The 23,472-nt window shown below is 42.4% G+C and overlaps 1 protein-coding gene across 2 annotated transcripts in view; it reads left to right on the forward strand.

Moving 5' to 3' along the window:
* Positions 1–564: 564 nt before the first annotated feature.
* LOC133103649 (general transcription factor II-I repeat domain-containing protein 2) overlaps positions 565–23,472 on the forward strand; it is a 54,485-nt gene continuing 31,577 nt past the window's right edge. For both annotated transcript variants that reach the window (XM_061209137.1, XM_061209138.1), the window contains exons 1-3: positions 565–959; positions 8,967–9,070; positions 16,811–16,949. In XM_061209137.1, the coding sequence (XP_061065120.1) occupies positions 8,972–9,070; positions 16,811–16,949 (238 nt within the window). In that variant the 5' untranslated portion in view covers positions 565–959; positions 8,967–8,971. The remainder of the gene's footprint in view (positions 960–8,966; positions 9,071–16,810; positions 16,950–23,472) is intronic.

Genomic DNA, 23,472 nt, shown 5'->3' on the forward strand with positions numbered 1-23,472 from the left:
GGTTATCTTTACCTTGAAATAACATCTTTTTTAGCAGCTTCTGCTAGGAAGCATATCTTTGTGAGCCACTTACAGAAAAAAATGTCAGCGAATCGTGACACTTGTCTTTTTGCAAAAGAAAATGTGTATTAGAACATAACTTCAAGACAGTAAAGAATGAGAACGCTGCCTTCAATTGCGTCTGAATATTCCTTTAAAACGAAAAACAAGGCAGCTATGTTTAATTGGAGCAATGGGTAAACGGTTTCTATTATCCTATTCTCCTTTTGGCATATATAAAATATGTAACTGTAACTTTGCTTAAACAACACTATAGTAATATTCGACTACTTGCTGTAGTGCCATCACCATCTGAGGGACAGCTCATGATTGGTTGGTTATGTCACTGACCCCCATCAAAAGGTGAGGACACGTTGTTACAGTAATATAACAAACAACTCATTGGCTTTAAGGCAGATTCACCGGTCACTGGAGTTGTGACCTCACCGCTTTAAAGGTACAAACTGCAATCATGCGAAACTATCAAATTAAATAACAGCAAGAAAGTAGTCCACGTTCGGGGGCGGTGTCAGGGGTGAGACCAGACACACGTGCAGCCACTCATCTAAGGCTGAAGATGGACGAGCACGTCTGGCCTTGAACAGCGCGGGACTAAGGGACTCCCAACAAGCTCACTGCGAAGCTGAACTATTCCACGGCACCGGAAACGGCAACTCCCACTTGGGGCGCTGCGGACACACGAGTCTAGGCTGCCTTCCAGGAAGCCAAAAAAAAAAAAAAAAAAAGGAAAAGAGAAAAAGAAGGGATAGTGGAGAGCAGGGCTTCGGCCGCCGCCCACACGCCGCGCCCTCGCCTCTTCGCGGTCGCGGCCGCCGCCCTCGGCCCCCGGGCCACTCCCAGGTGGCTCAGCCCTCGGACCCCGCGGCCGGCCGGGCGCTGGCCGCCGGCGGGGACCTCAGGTGCGTACCCCGCCCCCGCCGCAGCCGCCATTAAGAGCGGGTGCTTTGCTTGGAACTTTCTCGTCCCGCGGGCCTCACGGGGGGGAGGCCTGGGGAGACCACCCGCCCAGGCGCGCGGGCTGCAAGCACCCCCTTCGCCGCTAGCCCGACCGGCCCCCAAAGCGGCGCCCGGCGGGCAAGGCCCGAGGAGTGGGGGTGGGGCGGGGAAGCCCTGGCGCGGGGGCAACGGTAGCACGCACGGAACGCGCATCCCTCTCCCTTCTGATTGGCTGAGCGGAGGCGGTGGGGGCGGGTGCTGCCGATTCTTGGGCTCTCTAAGGCCCGATGTGCGTGAGGTCACGCTCCAGCTGGCGTACGTGGGGAAACCGCGCTGCGTGCGGACGCGCTTGATTGGTTAGTTGGGGGGGCGGGTCAGACGCTGTTGCCTGGTAACTGCGCCCGGCTCCAGGGCGGAGGTGTCCCGACACCGCCCCTCACGTCGCGCGCGTTGCCGAGTGGCGGGCGGTGTGGTGTTTGTGGGTGTGGTCAGTGGGGCGGCCACCAGTGGCCGGTTTGTTGGCAGAAAACCAACCTAGAGGTCAGAAGAAGAGTCTCTGGTCCTAGACTACAGTCCCTCGCGATTATGATTTAGAGATAAAGGAGAAAAAAGGCTTGCAGGGCTATATTCCCAGTGCTTCGAACCCAAGCTTTGCTGTTTAATAACAGCTTTATTGACATAACGCCCTGAAATTCACCTTTAAAAGTGTATAATTCAGTGGTTTTTGTTTATTCACAGAGCTGTGCAACCATCACCAGTAATTCTAGAACGTTTTCATCACCCCCAAAGAAACCCCATATCCATTAGGCAGTCATTCCCCTTTCCCATCCCCGCCCTGGACACCGCCAATGTGCTTTGTATCCCTATGTCTCTGCCTATTGCAGGTATTTCCTAAGGATAGAATCATCAAAGGGAGTGTTTTGGATCGGGCTTCTTTCATTCCTTCTTATGGCTGAATAATAATTCATTGTATGGATATACCACATTTTCATTTTCCATCAATTGATGAATGTTTTTGGATTATTTCCACTTTGGGGCCATTATGAATACTGCTGTTGAACATCAGTGTTCACGTTTTTGTGTGGACATTTGTTTTCAACTCTTGGGTACATACCAAGGAATGGAATGGCTGAGCCAAAAATGCCACCGTTTAGTTTCCTGCTGGTAATTTGAAGTAAGCAGATGTCTAAATACGGGATTGGAAATTGGCAAATTGGATATTGCTCATAGCTGCAATCGAAGAGTTGAGCAGCCTTTTCTCTTCTTTTCTTCCACCTGGAGAGGAAGGCTTGATCTGTGTGACCAGCCACCTTGCCTTCAGTGGACACAGGGCTTGGCGCCAGGCTACTGCAGGTGTTAATCCATTTGGAGCGGGTCAACTTTCTTTCTGCCTTCCTGTCGTTTAGTGCCCGATGTTTGCTGCCCAGAGCTCTGGGTCTTTGCCCACACCTGCTGCCTGGCAGGTCTCTTCTCTTATTCGCAGGCTGCAGAACTTGCTAACATGCTTTCAGTCTCATCCCCCAGGTTGTTGACTCAGAACCGTTTCGGGGGGTTCTGGCTTTCATTTTGCCTTCATTACCTGCTATTCTGCTGTATCTATGCAGGTCTAACTCGAGACCGCAGGATGTGGATTTTATTCACATAAAAATCACTTTGTTTCCCCCTTGTCTTTCCTGCCAGCAGTGTATGTTTTCACATAGCACGTGCTCATTACATTTTTTTAAATTTTAAACATCTGTTTGGCTAAGCTAAAGTTCTTGATTATTTGTTAAGCTTTTTTTTTTTTTTTTTTTTTTTTAAATTTAATTTGGCCGCACTGCACGGCTTGTGGAATCTTAGTTCCCCGACCAGGGACTGAACCCATGAAGTCCTAACCACTGGACCCCCAGGGAATTCCCAAGCATTTAATTTTGACTTTTTTTTTCATTTTTTGACATTGAAAATACATATTATGTCTAGTTCTTTTCCATACTACTTGGTCATTCCAGAAGAATCCTGGTTGTCTTGAAATTTGTTATTATTCTTTTTTTAGGATATTTTTTCCCAGCTTGAGATATAATTGACATATAACACTGTATTAGTTTTAGGAGTACAACATAGTGATTTGACATATGTATGTATTGTGAAATGACTACCACAATAAGTTTAGTCAACATCCATCACATCACATAATTACAATTTTTTTTTCTTGTGGTAAGATCTACTCTCTAAGCAACTTTCAAATATACAGTACAGTATTGTTAACTATAGTCACCATGCTGTACATTACATCCCCAGGACTAATTTATTTTATAACTGGGAGTTTGTACCTCTTGACCACTTCAATACATTTCTGTTGAATGCTGAATAGGTACACTTGCATTTGTAGTTTCCACTTACTGTAGGCCTGGGCTGAGTCAGGGAGAAGGTGGCACCTTGGGAACTTGCTAATTAAAATCAAGGCCTCAGGGACCTGAAAAATTAACCTTTGGAAAGGTAAATTTAGAAACAGTTTAAAAAATAAAGCAGGTGTCTATTTCAAGATTTCAGAGGTTTGATAAATGGAGTGGATGACATTCCAAAATTTAAGTGGTGGAAATGAATTCTAGAACAGGGATGGGCAAACTTTTTTTGTAAAGGGTCAGATAATAAATATTTCCAGCTCTGAGGACATGTGGTCTCTGTCACATGCAACCCTGCCTTTGCAGGAAAGCAGTCAATGGACAAGATGCAAGCCAGTGAGTGTGGCTATGTTCCAATAAAACTTTATTTATAAAAATAGGTGGTAGTCTGGTTTTGATGTTTGCTTTTCATTAGTAAAATATAACATTGAAAAGGAGAGAAAGTCCTCAAAGTTTGCTGGGAAAACTGTGAGATTTGAGAGTTGTTTCAGTTTACATCTCCAGTTTTAAAAAAGCAAAAAGTTAAGCACTATATAAAATCTGTGATCTAAATGAACATAGCTGGTGCTTTAGATTTCAGTAGAGAAGTTAATCACCATATAGGCTTTGGGGGTTTGAACTCTGGTACAAGCTCTCATTGTCGAGGATTTTTAACTATTAGAATGCAACGATTTTGTTTCTCAGGGAAATGTCCTCGAGGTGGGAAACCACATGATTAGCTTATAACCATGGTTCATTAGTTTGGATGTGCTATTGACACATGGTGTGTTCTAAATCATAAAATGTAAAAGACAAAGTTCCTGCCTCCATTTGCTGTTAAGTAAAGGGTGCAAACAAAGCAATAATTATGAAACATACATTTTTAAAATTATTGCCTGTAGCACAGTTGACGCCAACCGATAATAGCTTTTTTGAGTTCCACCTAGTTTCATTCTGCCTGTTATTTTATTCTCTGTTAAAGTTTTGGCATCACAGTCCTCTCGGAGATTACTGTGGTGTAATTACAGATTAGGTGCAAGCATAAGAGCCTGGAATATGCCAGTCCCTTAAGTGGGCTCAGATCTCTGGTGGCTCTCAGTGTGAGCATCTCACAACACTGTGTCTGGTTCTACTGTTTAAAAATGCGTATTTTTCATACATCATGGCCCCTACACTACATCATTGGATGATTAATGGAAGAAACAATGACCCATGTCAACACTGCAGGGAAAACTGGCTCTGCAGGATTTAGCAAGAGGTCACAGAGAGGTCACAATGAATCCACTATTCATGTCATCAACATGAGAGTCACCATACTGTGGCTTTGAGGGTTCCAGTAGCTGCTAGGTGACCAGCCAAGTATGTGATAAGGCTTTAGAGAGACTGCAAAGTATTAAAGTTATGGCTAGACGACGTGAAATCTAAAGACATATCTATCGATGGCAAAATTCTAAGAAAAAAGGGAAACCACCACCAAAGAGGGGATGGACTTGTGATAGACAACACAGAGCCCGCTAGGGGTGGTTGACAGATTTCAGAACTACTTACCTGAAAAAATGTGTGGTGTTGGCAAAGTTGCATCTGCTGATAAAGAGCCAGAAAAGCCTGTCCACTAAACAATGAAAGAAATCATGGAAGAAAAATGTTCTCTCTGGGAAAGATATGTACTGCTTCCTCGGATAGTGTTGACCATGCTTGAATTTGCCTTTTGGTGTACCTACTTCCATTGTAAGACTCGACTCCGCTGAATGAGACATAGTCTTTTTTTTTTTTAACAGTGTTTGAATTCGTTAACTCTGAAAGATAACGGTCAAGAATATATTTCTTCATCACAGTTTTAAAAAACAGTAAGGTATTAAAGAGCTTGGTTCCAGGTTTATCTTTAGAACAGTGCAAATTTACCCACGTGAGTCCTTTTTTAAAACAAATATTTGCTTTATTTTAGATAAAAATTGAACACATGTTCACTATATTTAAAAGCTTATTTAAAAATCTTTGTGAGATTTCTGTAACTTCCAATGGGAAAATTATTTTAATATTTCAACAAGTAATGCAGCTGACACGTAAAGCTAAAGAAAAGAAATTGGAGTGAAACTCTAGCTTTGCCAATAGATGTATTTTGCATAAATAAAAATTATTTCAAGTTGGACCTTTTAACATGAAGTAATTTAATCAGAATTCTTTTTTTTTTTTTTTTAATAAATTTATTTATTTATTTATTTTTGGCTGAGTTGGGTCATCGTTGCCGCGCGCGGGCTTTCTCTAGTTGCAGTGAGCGGGGGCTGCTCTTTGTTGCGGTGCGCGGGCTTCTCATTGCAGTGGCTTCTCTTGTTGCAGAGCACGGGCTCTACATGCGAGGGCTTCAGTAGTTGTGGCTCGTGGGCTCTAGAGTGCAGGGTCAGTAGTTGTGGCACACGGGCTTAGTTGCTCCGCGGCATGTGGGATCTTCCCGGACCAGGGCTCGAACCCGTGTCTCCTGCATTGGCAGGCAGATTCTTAACCACTGCGCCACCAGGGAAGCCCCCAATTCAGTGGTTTTTAATATATGCATGGAGTTGGGCAGTCATCACCACAGTCAATGTTAGAACATTTTCATCACCCTGAAAAGAAACCCTGTACCCTTTAGCTACCCCACCTCCCAGCCCTAAGCAACCACTAATCTACTTTCTGTCTCTATAGATTTCCCTATTCTGGACATTTCATATGCATAGACTCATGTAATATGTGGTTCCCTTGATTTTAAAATGAGGGGGCCCATAGAAGTTCAGAGGTGAAAGGAACCTTCATAGTAAGTGATTGATTTAGTCATAGAGGAGGAACCTGAGGGCCGCTGCCCACTGGGGTCCTGGAGCAGGTTGGTGGTCTGGGGAACCCACAACCTGGTTTTCCTGGCCCCTGCTTCTGTGAGGACCAGCCCATCATGCCTCATGCCCTGTAAGCTTGCGTCACCAGCCTGACTTGGTGTGTCCTCTGGTGTTCACTGTTAATGCCACTGTGTGATGGCAGTTTCTGGCAAAGGGAGCAGGAGAGGATGCAGTCACCGGGTTAGGGGTGCAGGGAATGTTCCATGAACAGCATTGACTAAGGACTATCCAGGGAGGACTTCCCTGGTGATCCAGTGGCTAAGACTCTGCGCTCCCAATGCAGGGGGCCTGGGTTCGATCCCTGGTCAGGGAACTAGATCCCACATGCCACAACTAAAGATTCCACATCCTGCAACTAAAAAAAGATCCTGCATGTGGCAATGAAGATCCCGTGTGCCGCAACTAAGACCTGGCACAGCCAAATAAATAAATAAATATTTTTTTTTAAAAAAGGACTATCCAGGGAAATGACCTCTTGGGACAGGCAAAGAACAGTTCAGTGAATTTCTGTTGTAATCCAGATGCAGCCGTTTCTAGAGAGCAGAAAGCCCCAAACGAAATGCATCCTTCCCCATCAAGCCTGATGGGACTCAGCCCCCTCCAGCGTTCTTACCATCAAAAAGTACTAAGATGCTCTTGAAAAGTTCTGGTAATGAAATAGGATTTCTCATCGCCTGTGGCATCCCCACGGGCTGTTGGTATGGTGTCCCTCCCATTTCTTAACACACACTGAATGTGATTGGCATAGCAGATCTACAGCAATTGAAGGTGAGAAGTGGAAACAGCAGTAGGCAGGAAGTTGCCCTGCGTCTTGCTTTTCATGGACAAATCAACATGTTTGTAACCCGAGAATACATCTGCTCCTTTTTCTCTGTCTGGGATAATAAAGGGAAAATAAGAATTATGATTGAAAATATTCTGAGCTCCCAAAGAATCAGGATAGGGCATAATCTAAGTGAATAGTCTGGTAAGTGGCAAAAATAGCATGGCTTTGCTGTTTCATACTTTGTGATACCCGTTTCTTCGGCCTGCTGTACTAAGTGATGATCATGGAATCTAGATGCTAGAGGAAAGAGTTTCTAAGACTTAACACGTGTCCTTGGTGGTGCTGCTTGCTGCTTTTTCTGACTCCAGCCAGCTCTGTGGGAATAGAGTCCTTGTTATGACAAACAACATTCACAAACTTCTATCTGTTCTCAAATATGGGTGTGATAACAAGAAGAGTGTCGAAGGCTTGATATTAAGATAATTATTTAAAAGCTTCAAATTGGGACTGCCCTGGCGGTCCAGTGGTTAGGACTCCGCACTTCCACTGCAGGGGGCAGGGGTTCGATCCCTGGTCAGGGAACTAAGATCCTGCGAGCCTCGCAGCGTGCCTAAATAAATATTTTTTAAAATAAATAAATAAAATAAAATCTTCAAATTAAAGTATATTTCCTCACCTGTTCATGCCCAGGTCTTGCCTGTTAATTTATGTTCCTGGTATGATGTCACACTCTCATGTTCTATTTCATAATAGGGAAAGTTATAAAAAAATTTTAAGTCAAACAATTTGCATCCTAATGGCTCTGTACATGCTAGTCTACGTTCTTTCTTTCTCAGGAAGACTTTAGCTCTAACTTAAGAGATCCTCAAGGATCCTCAAGTGTCTTCAGAAGATCTAGACAGATGAGTAGTTATATTTTTAGAATTCCTTTTCAGCCTGCTATATCCATCCAGATTGGCTAGGGTAGGCGATGGTTAAAAACACCACCAGATTTTGGTGCATTCAAGGAGCAAGGATTTATTCCTTGCTTGCACTAGAGGTCTCTTGTGATTGGCTGTGGGTCTGATCCACAGTTTCCTCAATCTGGAACCCAACCATATGGAACGTGGCAGATCCATTGCAGAGAAAGGAGTGTGGCAGGAACCTCTGCGTGGAAGTGATGTCATTTCCCTGACATCCTCAGCCAAGGCAAGGCACGCGGCCACATACCTTCAAGTGGGCAAGGAATCGAACCACGGGCTCTGAAAGAAACGTTTGCGAATATTTCTGAATAGCCTTATAGGACCACCGTACTTCACCCCCGTAGATCTTTAGGCTTCCTCCCACATACATATTTATGTTGATCTGTTTATCTTTTGCTTACAAACATAATTAAGCCAGATATTGCAGGGGCAGGACACAATGACAAGTGCTTACATTGTATGCTCTAGTTCAAAGAACTCTTTTTATGGTGTTAGAGAAACTTTTTCAAAGAAACTTTTTAATGCTCACTTGATTTAGAGTTTGGGGAAAATTAGAATGAGCTTTCATGCAGAAGTCCTAGCAGGGAAAGGAAGGAAGGGATTTTCTCTTCCCATCTGTAATACACAAAGCCACTTCTCTCCTTTTCCTGTGTATGTGGACCAGAATGTGGTGCCAGGCATGGTCATGCTGAAATCTGACAAAACAACACTGGATCAATAAAGGACCTTACCTTCCTTCCTCCTCATCTGGGAAATAGTTAACATGCCTCTCTAGCATAATACCTGAATTTATTTTATGAGAAGGTGATATCTAGGTTTAGTGGAAAATACACTATGGAAAGTTAGCATTGCTCTACAGAGATCTTAGGCAAATCACTTACTGCCTCTAAGTGTTGGTTTCTTCAACTTTAAAGGAAGGGTTGAACGAGGTCACCTGTGAGGACCCTCACAGCTCTAAACGTGTTGAGCAGGACACTGAATTTCTACCACTCACTATCCTAATACTTCTCTTTCCTAGGGATCATGGCCCAAGTAGCAATGTCCACCCTGCCCATCACAAATGAGGAGTCCTCGGAGAGCAGGATGGTGGTGACGTTCCTCGTGTCTGCCCTTGAGTCCATGGTGAGATGGCTTTGCAGTTCTATAAAATGTCACGTGGTTGGATCACTGCCGAACATCAGAACGGTGAAACACTTCACCGACACTTTTGATGTTCAGCTTCAGTGTTACATCCTATCTGTGTACACATATCCTTTTTTATAGGGGATGATGGGCTTGTGAGATAATTAAGAATTTTTTTTCTTACATTATGGATGGAATTGTATAAATGTAATCTCTCTAGATCTGAAAATTTAATGAAGGCACCTCCGTTACCTTGTTTGAGAATACTTTTTGTTTAAAGTCAAAGGTAAATTAATAATCCAGGGGCTTCCCTGGTGGTGCAGTGGTTGAGAATCTACCTGCCAATGCAGGGGACATGGGTTCAAGCCCTGGTGCAGGAGGATCCCAAACGCCACGGAGCAACTAAGCCCGTGCGCCACAGCTACTGCAGCCCGCGTGCCACAACTACTGAAGCCCACGCACCTAGAGCCCGTGCTCCGCAACAAGAGAAGCCACCGCAATGAGAAGCCCGCGCACCGCAACGAAGAGTAGCCCCCGCTCACCGCAACGAAGACCCAACGCAGCCAAAAATAAATAAGTAAAATAAATTTTTTTTAAATTAATAATCCATTGATATGCATCTATTTACATCCAGAGTGTAAAATTTACCTTGTGGGTGAAAATTTGAGGGGAGATTTACATAACCTCAAAGCATCTGATCACAAGATACGTATTGATTAAAAAAGGGAACATCAGTAACTTTATAAAAGTAGAGAAACCTGACAGCCACCCCCTTAATCAAGTGACCAAGGGGAACATCCGCAGTGATGGGACGGAGGGACCTCCCGAGCTGCCTGGTAGGGGGCACTGAGGAGGAGCAGTACCGCGTCCGTGGCATTCCTGCCTCTAAGGAGGACGCATAGGACAAACCCAAATATAGGGACATCCTACAAAATAACTGGGCTGCACTTCCATAAATGTCAGTCTCACGCAAGACAAAGATGGAGATCTGTCTGTTCCAGATGGAAGGAGACTGGACAGCCAATAGAAAGTGCGACCCTGGATTGGATCCTGGACCAGAAAAAAATCTAGAGAGAGATTTACTTTTTCTATAAAGAACATTATTGGGTCAACTGGCAAAATACCAAATACACAGGTAACTCACTCACATACACACACGCCTACCTAGACCCATCATATTTAAACTGTAGAAAACCAACTATAAAGAGAAAATTTTAAAGCAACTTATAGTAAACTGAATAACGGCCCCCAAAGATGTCCTGTCCTCATCCCCAGAGCCTGTGAACATTACCTTATTTGGCAAAAGGAAGTTTACAGATGTGACTAAGCTAAGGATCTTGAGATGGGAGATTATCCTAGATTATCTGAGGGTAAATAAAAATGTTAAAAACAAACAAACAAACCCTGGAATGAATTTTTTTAAAAAGCATCAGATCTATTTGAAGAGAACTAGAAATATCTTACCCCAGAACTGACCACATTCCTTCTTTTGACAAATATTCATGAAGCAGCTCCTATATGTCAAGGTCTTCTAGGTGCTGGGGCCAGAAGACTTGAGAAGACAGATAAGGTCCCCCTCACATAGATTTCATGTTCTATTTGGGGAGACAGACAATAAACAAACTCTGTGTGTGTGTGTGTATTTGTATCAGTAAATATAATAAATATAATATTATTTTAAAATGAGGGTCAGGGGGACTTCCCTGGTGGTCCAGTGGCTAAGACTCCGCATTCCCAATGCAGGGGGCCTGGGTTCGATCCCTGGTCAGGGAACTAGATCCCACACACATGCTGCAACTAAAGATCCCACATGCCGCAACTAAGACCTGGCACAGCCAAGTAAATAAATAAATATTTTTTTAAAAAATAGTTAATAAAACAAGGGTCAGAAAACAGAGGTTTAGGGGAGAGAACAGATGGTTAAGGGGGGTGGTCTGGGAGAAATTCTCTGGGCAGTTGCCCTTTATGCAAAGACCTAGATGAAGTGAGGAAGTGAGTCAGGCCAGTATCTGGGGGCAGAGTGTTCAAAGCACCGAGAACAGCTTGTGCAAAGGCCCCTTGGCAGGAACAAGTTTGGTGTTTTCAAGGAATATCAAGAAGTCCAGTAACACTGGAGCAGAGTGAGGAAAGAAGATGTGGCCAGAGGTCAAGTACAAGAGGCTGCGACTTCCCTTGCAGTCCAGTGGTTAAGACTCCGTGCTCCCAATGCCAGGGGTCACGGGCTCAGTCCCTGGTCAGGGGAACTAAGATCCCGCATGTCACACGGTACAGCCAAAAAAAAAGGACAGCTAGTAACCAGATCATATCAAGACTGGGACTTTTTCCCTCAGGTAGTGGGAAGGCATTGGAAGGCTTTGAGCAAAGGAGTGATGGCAGTGGCGGGGGGTGCTTGTGTAAACAGTCGATGACCATGGAACACGAGTGGAAGCAGGGAGACCAGTTTGCAGGCCGTGGTTCACGTGGGAGGTTTTGGTGGCCTGGACTAGGGTGGGAGTGGCGGAGATAAGAAGCGATGGGACCACAAAGATCTGATGAAGGTAGAGTTGCTAGGACTTACCGACGGATTGGATGTGAGCTATGACATTTTCTTGAGAAAATCACGTTTTGTGTGTGTGTGGTGGGATATATATATATACATGGCGTAAAATTTACCATCTTCACCATTTTTAAGTGTACAGTTCAGTGGCATTAAGTGCATTCACACTGTTGTGTGACCCTCACCACTGCCCATCTCCAGAACTTTTTCATCTTCTTAAACTGAAACTCTGCACTCATTAAACCGTTATTCTCACTCACCCCTTCCTCAAGCCTTCAGAAACCGAGGTGTGTGTGTGTGTGTGTGTGTGTGTTTTTAAATAAAATGTTATCGTATTTAGGAATACTTTTACTATTTACAGAAAAGCTGGAGAATTCCCTGGTGGTCCAGTGGTTAGGACTTTGTGCTTTCACTGCAGGGGGCCCGGGTTCGATCCCTGGTTGGGGAACTAAGATCCCACAAGCCGCGTGGCCTGGCCAAAAACATAAATAAATAAATAAAAGAAAAGCTGTAAAGATCATACAGAGAGTCCCCACATACTCCTCACCCATAACTTACATAACTGTGGTACGTTATATGTAACTATGGGACATTTGCCGAAACTAATAGATCAATACCGTACATCACTATTAACCAACTCCAGACTTCACTCAAATTTCATCAGCTTTTCCACTGATGTCCTTTTTCTGCTCCAGGCTCCACCCTGTGATCCCACATGGCATTTAGTCATCATGTCCCGTTAGGCTCCTCTGATCTGTGACAGTTTCTCAATCTCCTCTTATTTTTGATGACTTGGACAGTTCTGCAGAGTTCCGGTCAGGTATTTTATCGAATCTCCTTCCGTTTGGGTTTCTCTGATGTAGCCTTCCTGTTTAGACCAGGGTTATGAAGTTTTGGAAAGAAGACCGGAGAGGTGAGATGCCTCATCTTCTCGTCACATCGCATCAGGGGTGCGTGGCATCAACGTGTCACTGGTGAGGCTCACCTGGATCACTGGGTCAGGGTGGCGCGATGGTTCATTTTGTGCGTCAACTTGCTGGTTGAAGAACATTTCTGGGTGTGTCTGTGAAGGTGTTTGGGGAAAAGATTGGCGTTTGAATTGGTGAGCTGTGTAAAGCAGGTGGCCCTCCCCAGCGTGGGTGGGCATCAGCCAATCCATTGAGGGCCTGAATAGAACAGAAAGACGGAAGGAGGCTGAGTTTGCTCTCCACCTGACTGCGTGAGCTGGGACGTCGTCCATCTTCCCCGGCCCTCGCACTCCTGGTTCTCAGGCCTTCAGACTCGGGCTGGAATCTACATCAGGGGTCCCCAGCCCTCAGGCCTTTGAACAACACCACTGGCTTTCCTGGGTCTCCAACTTGAAGATGGTAGGACTTAGCTTCTGTTATCACGAGAGCCAATTCCTTATGATAAATCTCATTATATGTACACATGTAATCTCAGTGTTATATATATGTGTATATTATACATAATTATTTAACATTGTGATTGCATTTATATATATAAAATCTCCTGTTGGTTCTGTTTCTCGGGAGGACTCTAATATAAGTAGTGTTGGCCACGTTTCTCCATTGTCAAGTTACTATTTCTTTTCTTCTCCAAGTCCTGTTCTTGGGAATCAGGTCACTAAGGCCAGCCCACAAACAATGATTCTCGGTGCTCATCATGGTCAGGTGATGTGGCCTTTCTCACAGGGCTGGTGGGAGTGTGAGCCCCTCTGAAATGCTATTTGTAATGTTTCAAGAAGCTTAAAAGAATTTATACCCTTTGAGTCAGGTGTACCACTGACATGATTCCAGCCCATGGAAATAAACGTGTACGGAAATGTTTACATCCTTGGAATTTTTTTGAGGTATAATTGACATACAACTCGGATGTTTATTGTAGTGTTATTTGTAATAGGAAAATAACTTCAGTAATGTTATGGTTAAACTATGACATATACATAGGATAGAATATTATATATTCATTCAAAAATCATGTTTTTCAGGATTATAAATGCTCAGAAATAATGAAAAGTGAATAAAGCAGAATGCCAACCTATATACAGTAGTATGTTTCTGATTTTGTTTTTAAAAATTGTGTGTGCATATTTTAAAATGTGAATAGTGGGTAATTTTGGGTAATGGAATTAGAGGTGATTTCTTTTTCTGTGTACTTTTCTGTATCTGCTAAAATTTTTGTAACAGCATATATCATAATGAGAAAAAAAATGCTTTTAAAAAGACATTTTCTACCATTGATGACCTAAGTAAGACTAAAGATTGATAACTTCACCTAATACCAGATTCTGTACTTTACATAAAGAGCTGAATTTTTGGTTCATTTGACACAGAGATAGATTTGCCGTGAAGTTAATGGAGCTTAAACGCTTCTGGGCACCTCCCTTGCACCTCCCTTGCACTGGCCACTTCCATGGCCTTGGGGGATCCTAGCAACACATGCACATATGTTTTTGTAAAATTTGCTAAAGTGAGATCTTTTAACCACATCGGTTAAGGTTGCTGTCTCCTATTCTGCCTTCCTCTTTCTGTCACAAGCCCTGTGTTAACTTCCTCTTGCTGCTATAACAAATTACACAAACTTTGAGGCTTTAAACATCACATATTTATCTGACAACGGTTCTGGAGTTCAGAAGGCAGAAAGTGGGTTTTACAGAGCTAAAATCAAGGTGTCAACAGGCTGTATTCCTTCTGGAGGCTCCCAGGGAGAAACTGTGCCTTGCCCTTTCCAGCTCCTCGGGCTGGAATTCCTTGACTTGTGGTTCCTTCCAGCAAGGGCACCAATGTGCCCTTGGATTCCCTTGTCATTCCCTTCTGCCTCCTTCTTTTTATACTAGGATCCTTGTGGTTTCATTAAGGGACCCCTGTGGCCCCACCCAGATAATCAAGATAATCTCATCTTGGGCTTCCCTGGTGGCGCAGTGGTTAAGAATCCGCCTGCTAATGCAGGGGACACGGGTTCAAGCCCTGGTCCGGGAAGATCCCACATGCCACGGAGCCACTAAGCCCGTGCGCCACAACTACTGAGCCTGCACTCTAGAGCCCGCGAGCCACAACTACTGAGCCCGCGTGCCACAACTACTGAAGCCCGCGTGCCTAGAGCCCATGCTCCGCAACAAGAGAAGCCACTGCAATGAGAAGCCCACGCACGGCAACGAAGAGTAACCCCCGCTCGCCGCAACTAGAGAAAGCCCGCGCACATCAACGAAGACCCAACGCAGCCAAAAATAAATAAATAAATTAAATTAAATTAAAAAACAACTTTCATTTAAAAAAAAAAAAAGATAATCTCATCTCAAGATCCTAACTGTAATCACATCTGCAAAGTCCCTTTTGCCTGTAGGGTAACATAACAAGCTCTGGGGATTAGGACGTGGACATCTTTCGGGGCCATTATTCTGCCCCCCATAATCCACTGTGTCAGGTAATGTTTGAGTGGAGATGGGCATTTTGGGGTTCTCAAGAAGGGGAAGCTGGGTTGGAGATTACATTTAGTTTTAGTTTAGTGGTAAGTATTATGTGGCTTGATGTTATTTCTGTGTCTGGGTAAATTATTGCTAGATGTCCTGGTATAGGAATGGTTTCCAGGAACAATCCGATGGTTGACTGTCAACTCTTCTGGTAACTCGACATCAAGGGACAAGACCCGAGGTCATATTGTGGTGTGAACATGTTCCCAACTCCAAAAGTATGTGGGTAGTAGAGGAGAAACAAGGTTTTAAATGTACAGAGCCAGAAGCTAGTCTGTGGGAAATTCTTCCAGTCATTAAATGGGTGTAATTGTCAACAGAGGATTTGTTTTTCATCGATGCGTTGTCAAAACAGAAGTTCCCTCTGGTCAGGAAGATACTCAGTAACGTAGCGTATTCAGTTATAAATACACCAAACATTCTTTTAAATTGTTGAAAGGAACTACACAAAGTAGAATTTATCAGAAGTCTTGTCTGTAGGGGATCGACCTGTAGCACCACAAAGAACAGCAAGTGTGTCTGTGGTATGAATTTTCATGTTTCATTCATCCTTATCATCAATAATAAAAAGGTAATCAATCACGTTGGAGGAAATATTAAATTATCTCTATTCTCTCCATAGAAAATGATATTATGAAATTGTTGTCACAGGAAGAGGCAAAGAGTCTGCAGCCAAAGATGTAGGGAAAAAAGGCATATGAGACAGGCGTGTCAGGTGTCAGGCGGTCAAGATTCTGTACTCAGTTCCAACATGGGTGTTTTTCCCCACACTAACAAGCAATTCTTAGACACCAGCTGGGTGTCCGACCATTCACCTCAATCCTGACACTATTTACCTAGAGAGAGCATCAGATTCCACAGGTTAAGGGCTCAGTCCTACAAGACTGTCTTCCCTACCCCTCCCCCAACTTCAGATGCCATTGGCAAGACCGCATCGTCACCTGTGCTTCTGACCAACCCGCTATAGATTGGAGGGTCCCACGTCCCCCTCCTCGGGTTCGATTAATTTGCTAGAGCTGCTCACAGAACTCAGAGAAGCATTTGATTTACTAGATTACCGGTTTGTTATAAAAGGATATGCATAACTCAAGGACAGCAAGATGGGAGAGATGCACAAGGCAAGGTGTGGGGAAAGGGGAACAGAGCTTCCATGCCCTCTCCAGGTGCACCACTCTCCCTAAATCTCCACTTGTTCATCAATCCTTTTGTCTTTTGGGGTTTTCCTGGAGGCTTCACTACCTAGGGACGATGGATTAAACCACTGGCCATTGATTCAATCTCCAGCCCCTCTCCCCTCCCCAGAGGTCTGAAAGTTCCCACCTTCTAATCACCTGGTTGGTTTTCCCGGCAGCCAGCCCCCATCCTTAGGCTGGTCCCAAAGTCACCTCATTAACAAAGCAAAAGACACCTTTATCTGGCTCTTAGAAAATTCCAAGGGTTTTAGGAGCTTTGTGCCAGAAACAGTGGAAGACGACCAAATATACATTTCTTATTATAAATCACAAGCATCATCACAGGTGCTGAATAAAAATCTTCTTCTCGTGGTTTTATGATGTTAATGGCATTTGCTTGATAAAATTTGTTTTTTTTCTTGGTGGTTTTTCTCATTCTAAAGAAATATTTGTTTTGTACCTAATTTTGTATTTTTTTTCTTAAGGCAGACCTCTCAGGCCCCACAAAAATCCAGATCTGCCCTTGTAGATAACATTTCATTCTTTTTTTTCCATTTCAGTGTAAAGAACTGGCCAAGTCCAAGGCGGAAGTGGCCTGCATTGCAATGTATGAAGCAGACGTGTTTGTCGTTGGAACAGAGAAAGGACGTGCTTTTATCAATGCCAGAACGGATTTGCAGAAGGATTTTGCAAAATACTGTAGGTGTTAACAATTTTATCCTTTGTATTCGTAAATCTTAGAATATTGGCAGGCAAGACTTATGTATTGTTTTCTTCTAAGATATCATAAGCATTATCCTAAAAATGGTTCTGACACATCCCTTTGACTTAGCAAAACACTGAGTCCAAGAAACATGGTCAATGTATTTTACACTGTATCCTCAGCAGGGCCCTGGTTTTGTAGAATACATTTGAAGAACATAGATGAAACTGTCTTTCATTCCTAAAATGAAACCAAATTGAAAAAAAATACTCTTATTTTACTCCTTCCCAAAGGAAAGGGAAAAACTCCTTCAAGGCCTATTCGGTTTTTCTTTCAGTTAATAACCATTATACTCCTTTGTCTTTTTTTTTTTTTTTTTTTTTTTTACTGTGGTACTTTCAGAGCCTTCAGTGTGCCAATATGTGTTACAAGGAGCATTAGTGAGCATATGTGGTCATCTGCGAGCTAAACTAGTCTAGTGTGTTAAAACCTACATGCTGTATAATGATTATCTCTACCACTGTAGGTCATCTGCCAGGTATTGAATTAGCAATTTTGTATTCCCTGGAACCAAGAAAGGAAAAAAAAAAAAAAAAAGTTTATCAGAGGGTATATTTGTATTTGTGTGTGTGTGTGTGTGTGTGTGTGTGTGTGTAGGGGGATATGGGTATAGATATATAGATGTCTCCAAGGGTTGGCAAAGGATGTATATATCCTCTCTCTATATGTATACAGTTGACCCTTGAACAACATGGGTTTGAACTGCACAGGTCCATATATATTTGGATTTTTTTCAATAGTAAATACTACAGTACTACAACATCTGTGGTTAGTTGAATCCACAAATAAGGAACCGTGGATACGGAGGAAACGTGGATACTGAAGGCCGACACTAAATTATACACAGATTTTCACCAGCACCCCTAACCCTCATGTTGTTCAAGGGCTAACTGTATACCATTTTACTACAAAACAAACCTAAATCTATAGAAGATCATATATATATATATATATATATAGGAGAGAGGATGATTGATTTGGATTGACTTTTAAGACCAAACTTAGGGTCTCTACTATCAAGGTTAAAAAAATGAAGCAATCTTTAAATAAGATGGTGAGTATGTAACTGATGAACAAGAAGGGTATGCTCAGATCAATGTCAGCTGCCAACTGGATTTCTAATCGTTGAAATTGAATCACAGATTTTTTTAAATTTTCACAGTTGCATGCTAAGTTTTCATATATAAGGCTATTCATATTTCTCTGAATATGATTTCTCTCTTTTCTCCTTGATAAATCTTGTAAGGCATTCATCTCTTTTAATTAAATTTCCAATGAGGCAACTTTTGGCTTTGTGATTTTGTCTATTGTTTCTTTGTCATTTATTTCTGCTCTTTATTATTTCCTTATTTAATTGAATTTAATTGCTTTTCTTTTCTAGCTTCTTGATTGGGTAGCTTAGGTCATTGAGTTTTTAAAAAAATATTTAAAGTTGTAATTTTTCCTTTAGGTTCTGCTTTAGCTGTAATCCTCAGACTTTGATATGTTGTGTTTTATTATGATTTTGTTTAAAGTATTTTCTAAGAACCCTAGTAACTTCTTTTTGACCCATGGTTACTGAGAAGCATGTTGCTTAATTTCCTAATATTTGGAAATTTGGGGATTATTGATTTCTAGTTAAATCCCATTGTGGTCCAAAAACATACTCTGTATGATTTTAATCCTTTTGAGTTTATCAAGACCTAATTTATCACTTAGCATATCATTTATGTTGGTGAATATTCCACGTACACTTGAAAAGAATTTAGATTCTACAGTTAACAGACCAATTAGGTCAAGTTGTTAAATGTTACTCAGTTCATCTGTATCATTTCCAATTTTCGCCTATTATTTTATCCATTATTGATAGAGGAGTGTTAAAATAGCCAACTATATCGTATATTTGTTCCTCCTTTTGGTTAGTACATTTTGCTTCACACATGTTGAAGATATGAATATGAATGTTATTAGATATAAATTTAGGATTGTAATGTTTTCCTGCTGAATTGACCCTTGTTTTCCTCACAAAATATTCCTCTTTGTTTCATTTATCCTCCTGATCTTGAAGTCTCCTTTGTCTTGTATTAATATAGCCTCACCAGCTTTCTTATGACTAATATTTGCATAGCACATCTTTTTCTATTCATTTACTTTCAGCTCTCTGTACTTTATATTTAAACTATGTCTCTTGTAAACATGCAGTTAGGTCTTTTTTGTAAAAACCAGTCTGAAAATCTGACTCTTACTTGGATTGTTTCATCCATTTACATTTAATGTCATTATTTATATGGTTTAGTTTAAGGCTTCTGTGTTGCTGTTTCTTTTCTATTCATCTCGTATGTTCTTTGTTCCTTTGGGACTACTTTCCTGCATTATTTTATTTTATTTCTTATTTATTTTTTTAATAAATTTTATTTATTTATTTATTTATTTTGGCTGCATTGGGTCCTCGTTGCTGCACACCTGCCTTCTCTAGTTGTGGCCAGCGGGGGCTACTCTTCATTGTGGTGCGCGGGCTTCTCATTCAGGTGGCTTCTTTTGTTGCGGAGCACGGGCTCTAGGCACGTGGGCTTCAGTAGTTGTGGCATGCGGACTCAGTAGCTGTGGCTCGCGGGCTCTAGAGCACAGGCTCAGTAGTTGTGGCACATGGGCTTAGTTGCTCTGCGGCATGTGGGATCTTCCCGGACCAGGGCTCGAACCCGTGTCCCCTGCACTGGCAGGCGGATTCTTAACCACTGCGCCACCAGGGGGTTTCCCTGTGTTATTTTAGATCGAGAAATTTTTTGTATTATATTTTATCTCCTCTATTGACATTTTAGCTCTTTTAGGGTTTTTTTTTTTTTTTGGTTATTCTTGGGATTACAATATGCCCTCCTAATTTGTCACAGTGAACCTAAAATTACTATTTTTCTACTACACCTACAGTGTAAGAACCTTAAACAGTATAATTCTGTTTACTTCTGTCTAGCCCTAATATGTTATAAATCCTGCAACGCCTTATGATGTTTGTTTTAAGCAATCACTTTCCAACATTTTTTAAGATAATCTTTTATATTTACCTACATATGTACCATTTCTAATACCCTTTTTTCCTTCTTGTAGCTCTGGATTTCCATCTGGAATTATTTCCCTTCAGCCTGAAGAACTTTCTTTAGCATTTCTTTTAGTGTGGGTCTAATAGTAAGAAACCCTCTCTGATTTTGTTTATCAGAAAATGTATTTACCTTGCCTTCATGTGTGTGTGTGGTTTAAAAAAAAACATAAAATTTACCATTAAACCATATTTATGGGTATGGTAGTTCAGTAGTGTTGAGCATATTCACATTGTTGTGAAACAGATCTCCAGAACTCTTTCATCTTGCAAATCTGAAGCTCTATATCCACTGAATAAACAATTCCCTTTCCCCCACTACCTTGGCCCCTGATAACCACCATTCTCCTTTGTTTCTATGAATGTGACTATTTTACATACCTCATCTAAGTGGAATCATAGAGTATTTACACTATTACGCCTGGCTTATTTCACTTTTGGCATAACATCCTGAAGTTTCATCCATGTTATAGCATGGAACGGGATTAAGTCTGCCCTCAAACACCTCTAATGAATTTTTCAGTTCAGTTATCGTATTTTTCAGCCCCAGAATTGCCGTTTGGTTTTTTTAATAGTTCCTCTTTGTCAGTATTCTCATTTTGTTCATATATCATTTAGCTGTCCTTCTATACTCTCTTTTAGTGCATTGAGGATCTTTATTTTAAATTCTTTGTCAGGTAGTTCATAGATCTACATTTCTTTAGAATTGGTGTCTGGAGTTTTATTTTGTTCCTTTGAGTGGGCCTTGTTTCCCTGCTTCTCTGTATGCCTTGTAATTTTTTTTTTTTTTTCCTGGGATTTGGGCATTTGAAAAGACAACCACCTCTCCCAGTCTTTGCTTACTGGCTCCGTGCGGGGAAGACCACCCATCAGCCCTGCTGGCTGTTCTAGAACCTCTCAAACCTTTTTGAATCTCTTTCGCCCCCTGGTGTCTTCCCACAGAACTGCAGCTCTGAGTTAAGTCAGTGCTCTGAGTCAGGCAAGATATAAATCAGTTCCTCCAGTAACCCCCAGACAAGCCAGAATGTTGGACACACAGTCCACTCTTTTGTTTCCACCTCAAGGGAGGAGCCCCAGTCTGGGGGTTCCTTCGCAGCTGCTCTGCACTATGCCACATAGAGGGAGAAGCATGAATAGGCACAGCAAATGCTGCGAACCTTCCTACCCCTGTGCTGAAATCTCTTCTTGGTTTTCCAGTGGCTGGGGTGCCATAGCTTCTCAGCTGGTCTGCAGAGTTCTCACAGAGGTGTTCTGGTCCGTATATTGTTAATTTGGTGTATCTGTGGAGGAAGGAAGGCCCATTGCTTCCTAGTCTGCCATCTTGCCAACATCATTCTCCTTGCTTTCGTTTTTGAATCATGTTTTTTTTGAAGTATAGTTGATTTACAATGTTATGTTAGTTTCAGGTGTACAGCAAAGTGATTCAGTTATACATATATTTATATATTCTTTTTCAGATTCTTTTCCATTATGGGTTATTACAAGATATTGAATATAGTTCCCTGTGCCATACAGTAGGTCCTTATTGTTTTGTTTTTTTTTTTAATTAATTAATTTATTTATTTATTTATTTATTTTGGCTGTGTTGGGTCTTCGTTTCTGTGCGAGGGCTTTCTCTAGTTGCGGCAAGCAGGGGCCACTCTTCATCGCGGTGCGCGGTCCTCTCACTATCGCGGCCTCTCTTGTTGCGGAGCAGGCTCCAGACGCGCAGGCTCAGTAGTTGTGGTGCACGGGCTTAGTTGCTCCACGGCATGTGGGATCTTCCCAGACCAGGGCTCGAACCCGTGTCCCCTGCATTGGCAGGCAGATTCTCAACCACTGCGCCACCAGGGAAGCCCCTTATTGTTTTTTGAAGACTGTTTTTACTCGATATGGAATCTGGCTTGACAATTTTTTTCCTCCAGCCCTTTTTTTTTCTCTTTTGGCCGCATTGCGTGGCTTGCGGGATCTTAGTTCCCCAACTAGGGATTGAACCTGCGCCTTTAGCAGTGAAAGCATGGAGTCCTAACCACTGGACCGCCAGGGAATTCTCTTCCTCCAGCCCTTTAGAAGTTTCATTCCATTTCCTCCTGGTTGCCCCTGTTTTAGATAACAAAGTCAGGTTAGAATTCTTATTTTTGTTCCCCTTAAGGTAATGTATCTTTTTCCCTAGCTCTGTCTCATCTTTGATCTTCAGCAGTTTGGCCATGAAATGCCTATTTATAGCCTTCTTTGTTTTCACCCTACTTGGTCTGTGGAGCTTACTGAATCTTCATGTTGACGTCTTCATCAATGTTGGACATTTTTGGCCATTCATATCTCTTCAAATATTTATTCTGATTCTCTTCTTAATTTACACAGAGAAGGATATTTGCTATTTAATGTCTTTTTTTTTTTTAATTTATCTTTGGCTGCACGCGGGCTTTCTCTAGTTGCGGTGCGCGGGCTTCTCATTGCGGTGGCTTCTCTTGTCGTGGAGCACGGGCTCTAGGCGCACGGGCTTCAGTAGTTGCAGCACGTGGGCTCTAGGGTGCGCGGGTTTCAGTGGTTGTGGCTCGTGGGCTCTAGAGCGCAGGCTCAGTAGTTGTGGCACACGGGCTTAGTTGCTCCACGGCACGTGGGATCTTCCAGGCCCAGGGACTGAACCCGTGTCCCCTGCATTGGCAGGCAGATTCTTAACCACTGTGCCATCAGGGAAGTCTGGCAAGTGGATTCTTAACCACTGCATCACCAGGGAAGTCCAGAAATTTGCTATTTATTGTCTCACAAGTCATTAAGGCTCTGTTCCTTCCCCCCCACCTTTTTCTTTTTGTATTCAAGTTTCAGATTGGATAGTTTCTATTGGCATTTCTTTGAGGACACTGATTCTTCCTTCTGCCATATCCAGGGTGCTGTTAAGTCCATCTGGTGAAATTTTCATTTCTGATTATTTTCCATTTCTAAAATTCCATTTTCTTTCTTCCTTTTCTGGTTAGCATTTTCATTTCTCTGTTGCAATTTCCCTTATATTCATTTGTTGTGTTCACCACCCCTATAAAAAGTCTTTCATGCATTTATAGCAGTTGTTTTAGTCCTTGTCTGGTAATTTCAACATCTGGGTCATTTATGGTTCTACGTCTATAGATTTTTTTTTCCTGTCTTGGTCATGGGTCACATTTTCCTGCTTCCTCACATTCCTACTAATTTTAAATTTTATACTGGGTATTATGCATGATATGTTGTAAAAATCTGCTAAGTAAAATTGCATTTTGTTCTGGCAGGCAGTTAAGTTACTGGCAGGTCACCCTGCCCCCATGTGGATGAGAGTTGCCCTTGGCCCTAGAGCATCCCTCTTAGTCTCAGAAGGCGGCCCCTCCTCCTAAGATGTGCCCCTTAGTTTCACATGGTGTTAAACAAGCTTCTCGAACTCG

The sequence above is a fragment of the Eubalaena glacialis genome, chromosome 13, assembly GCF_028564815.1.
Source record: "Eubalaena glacialis isolate mEubGla1 chromosome 13, mEubGla1.1.hap2.+ XY, whole genome shotgun sequence".
NCBI classification, from domain to species: Eukaryota; Metazoa; Chordata; class Mammalia; order Artiodactyla; family Balaenidae; genus Eubalaena; species Eubalaena glacialis.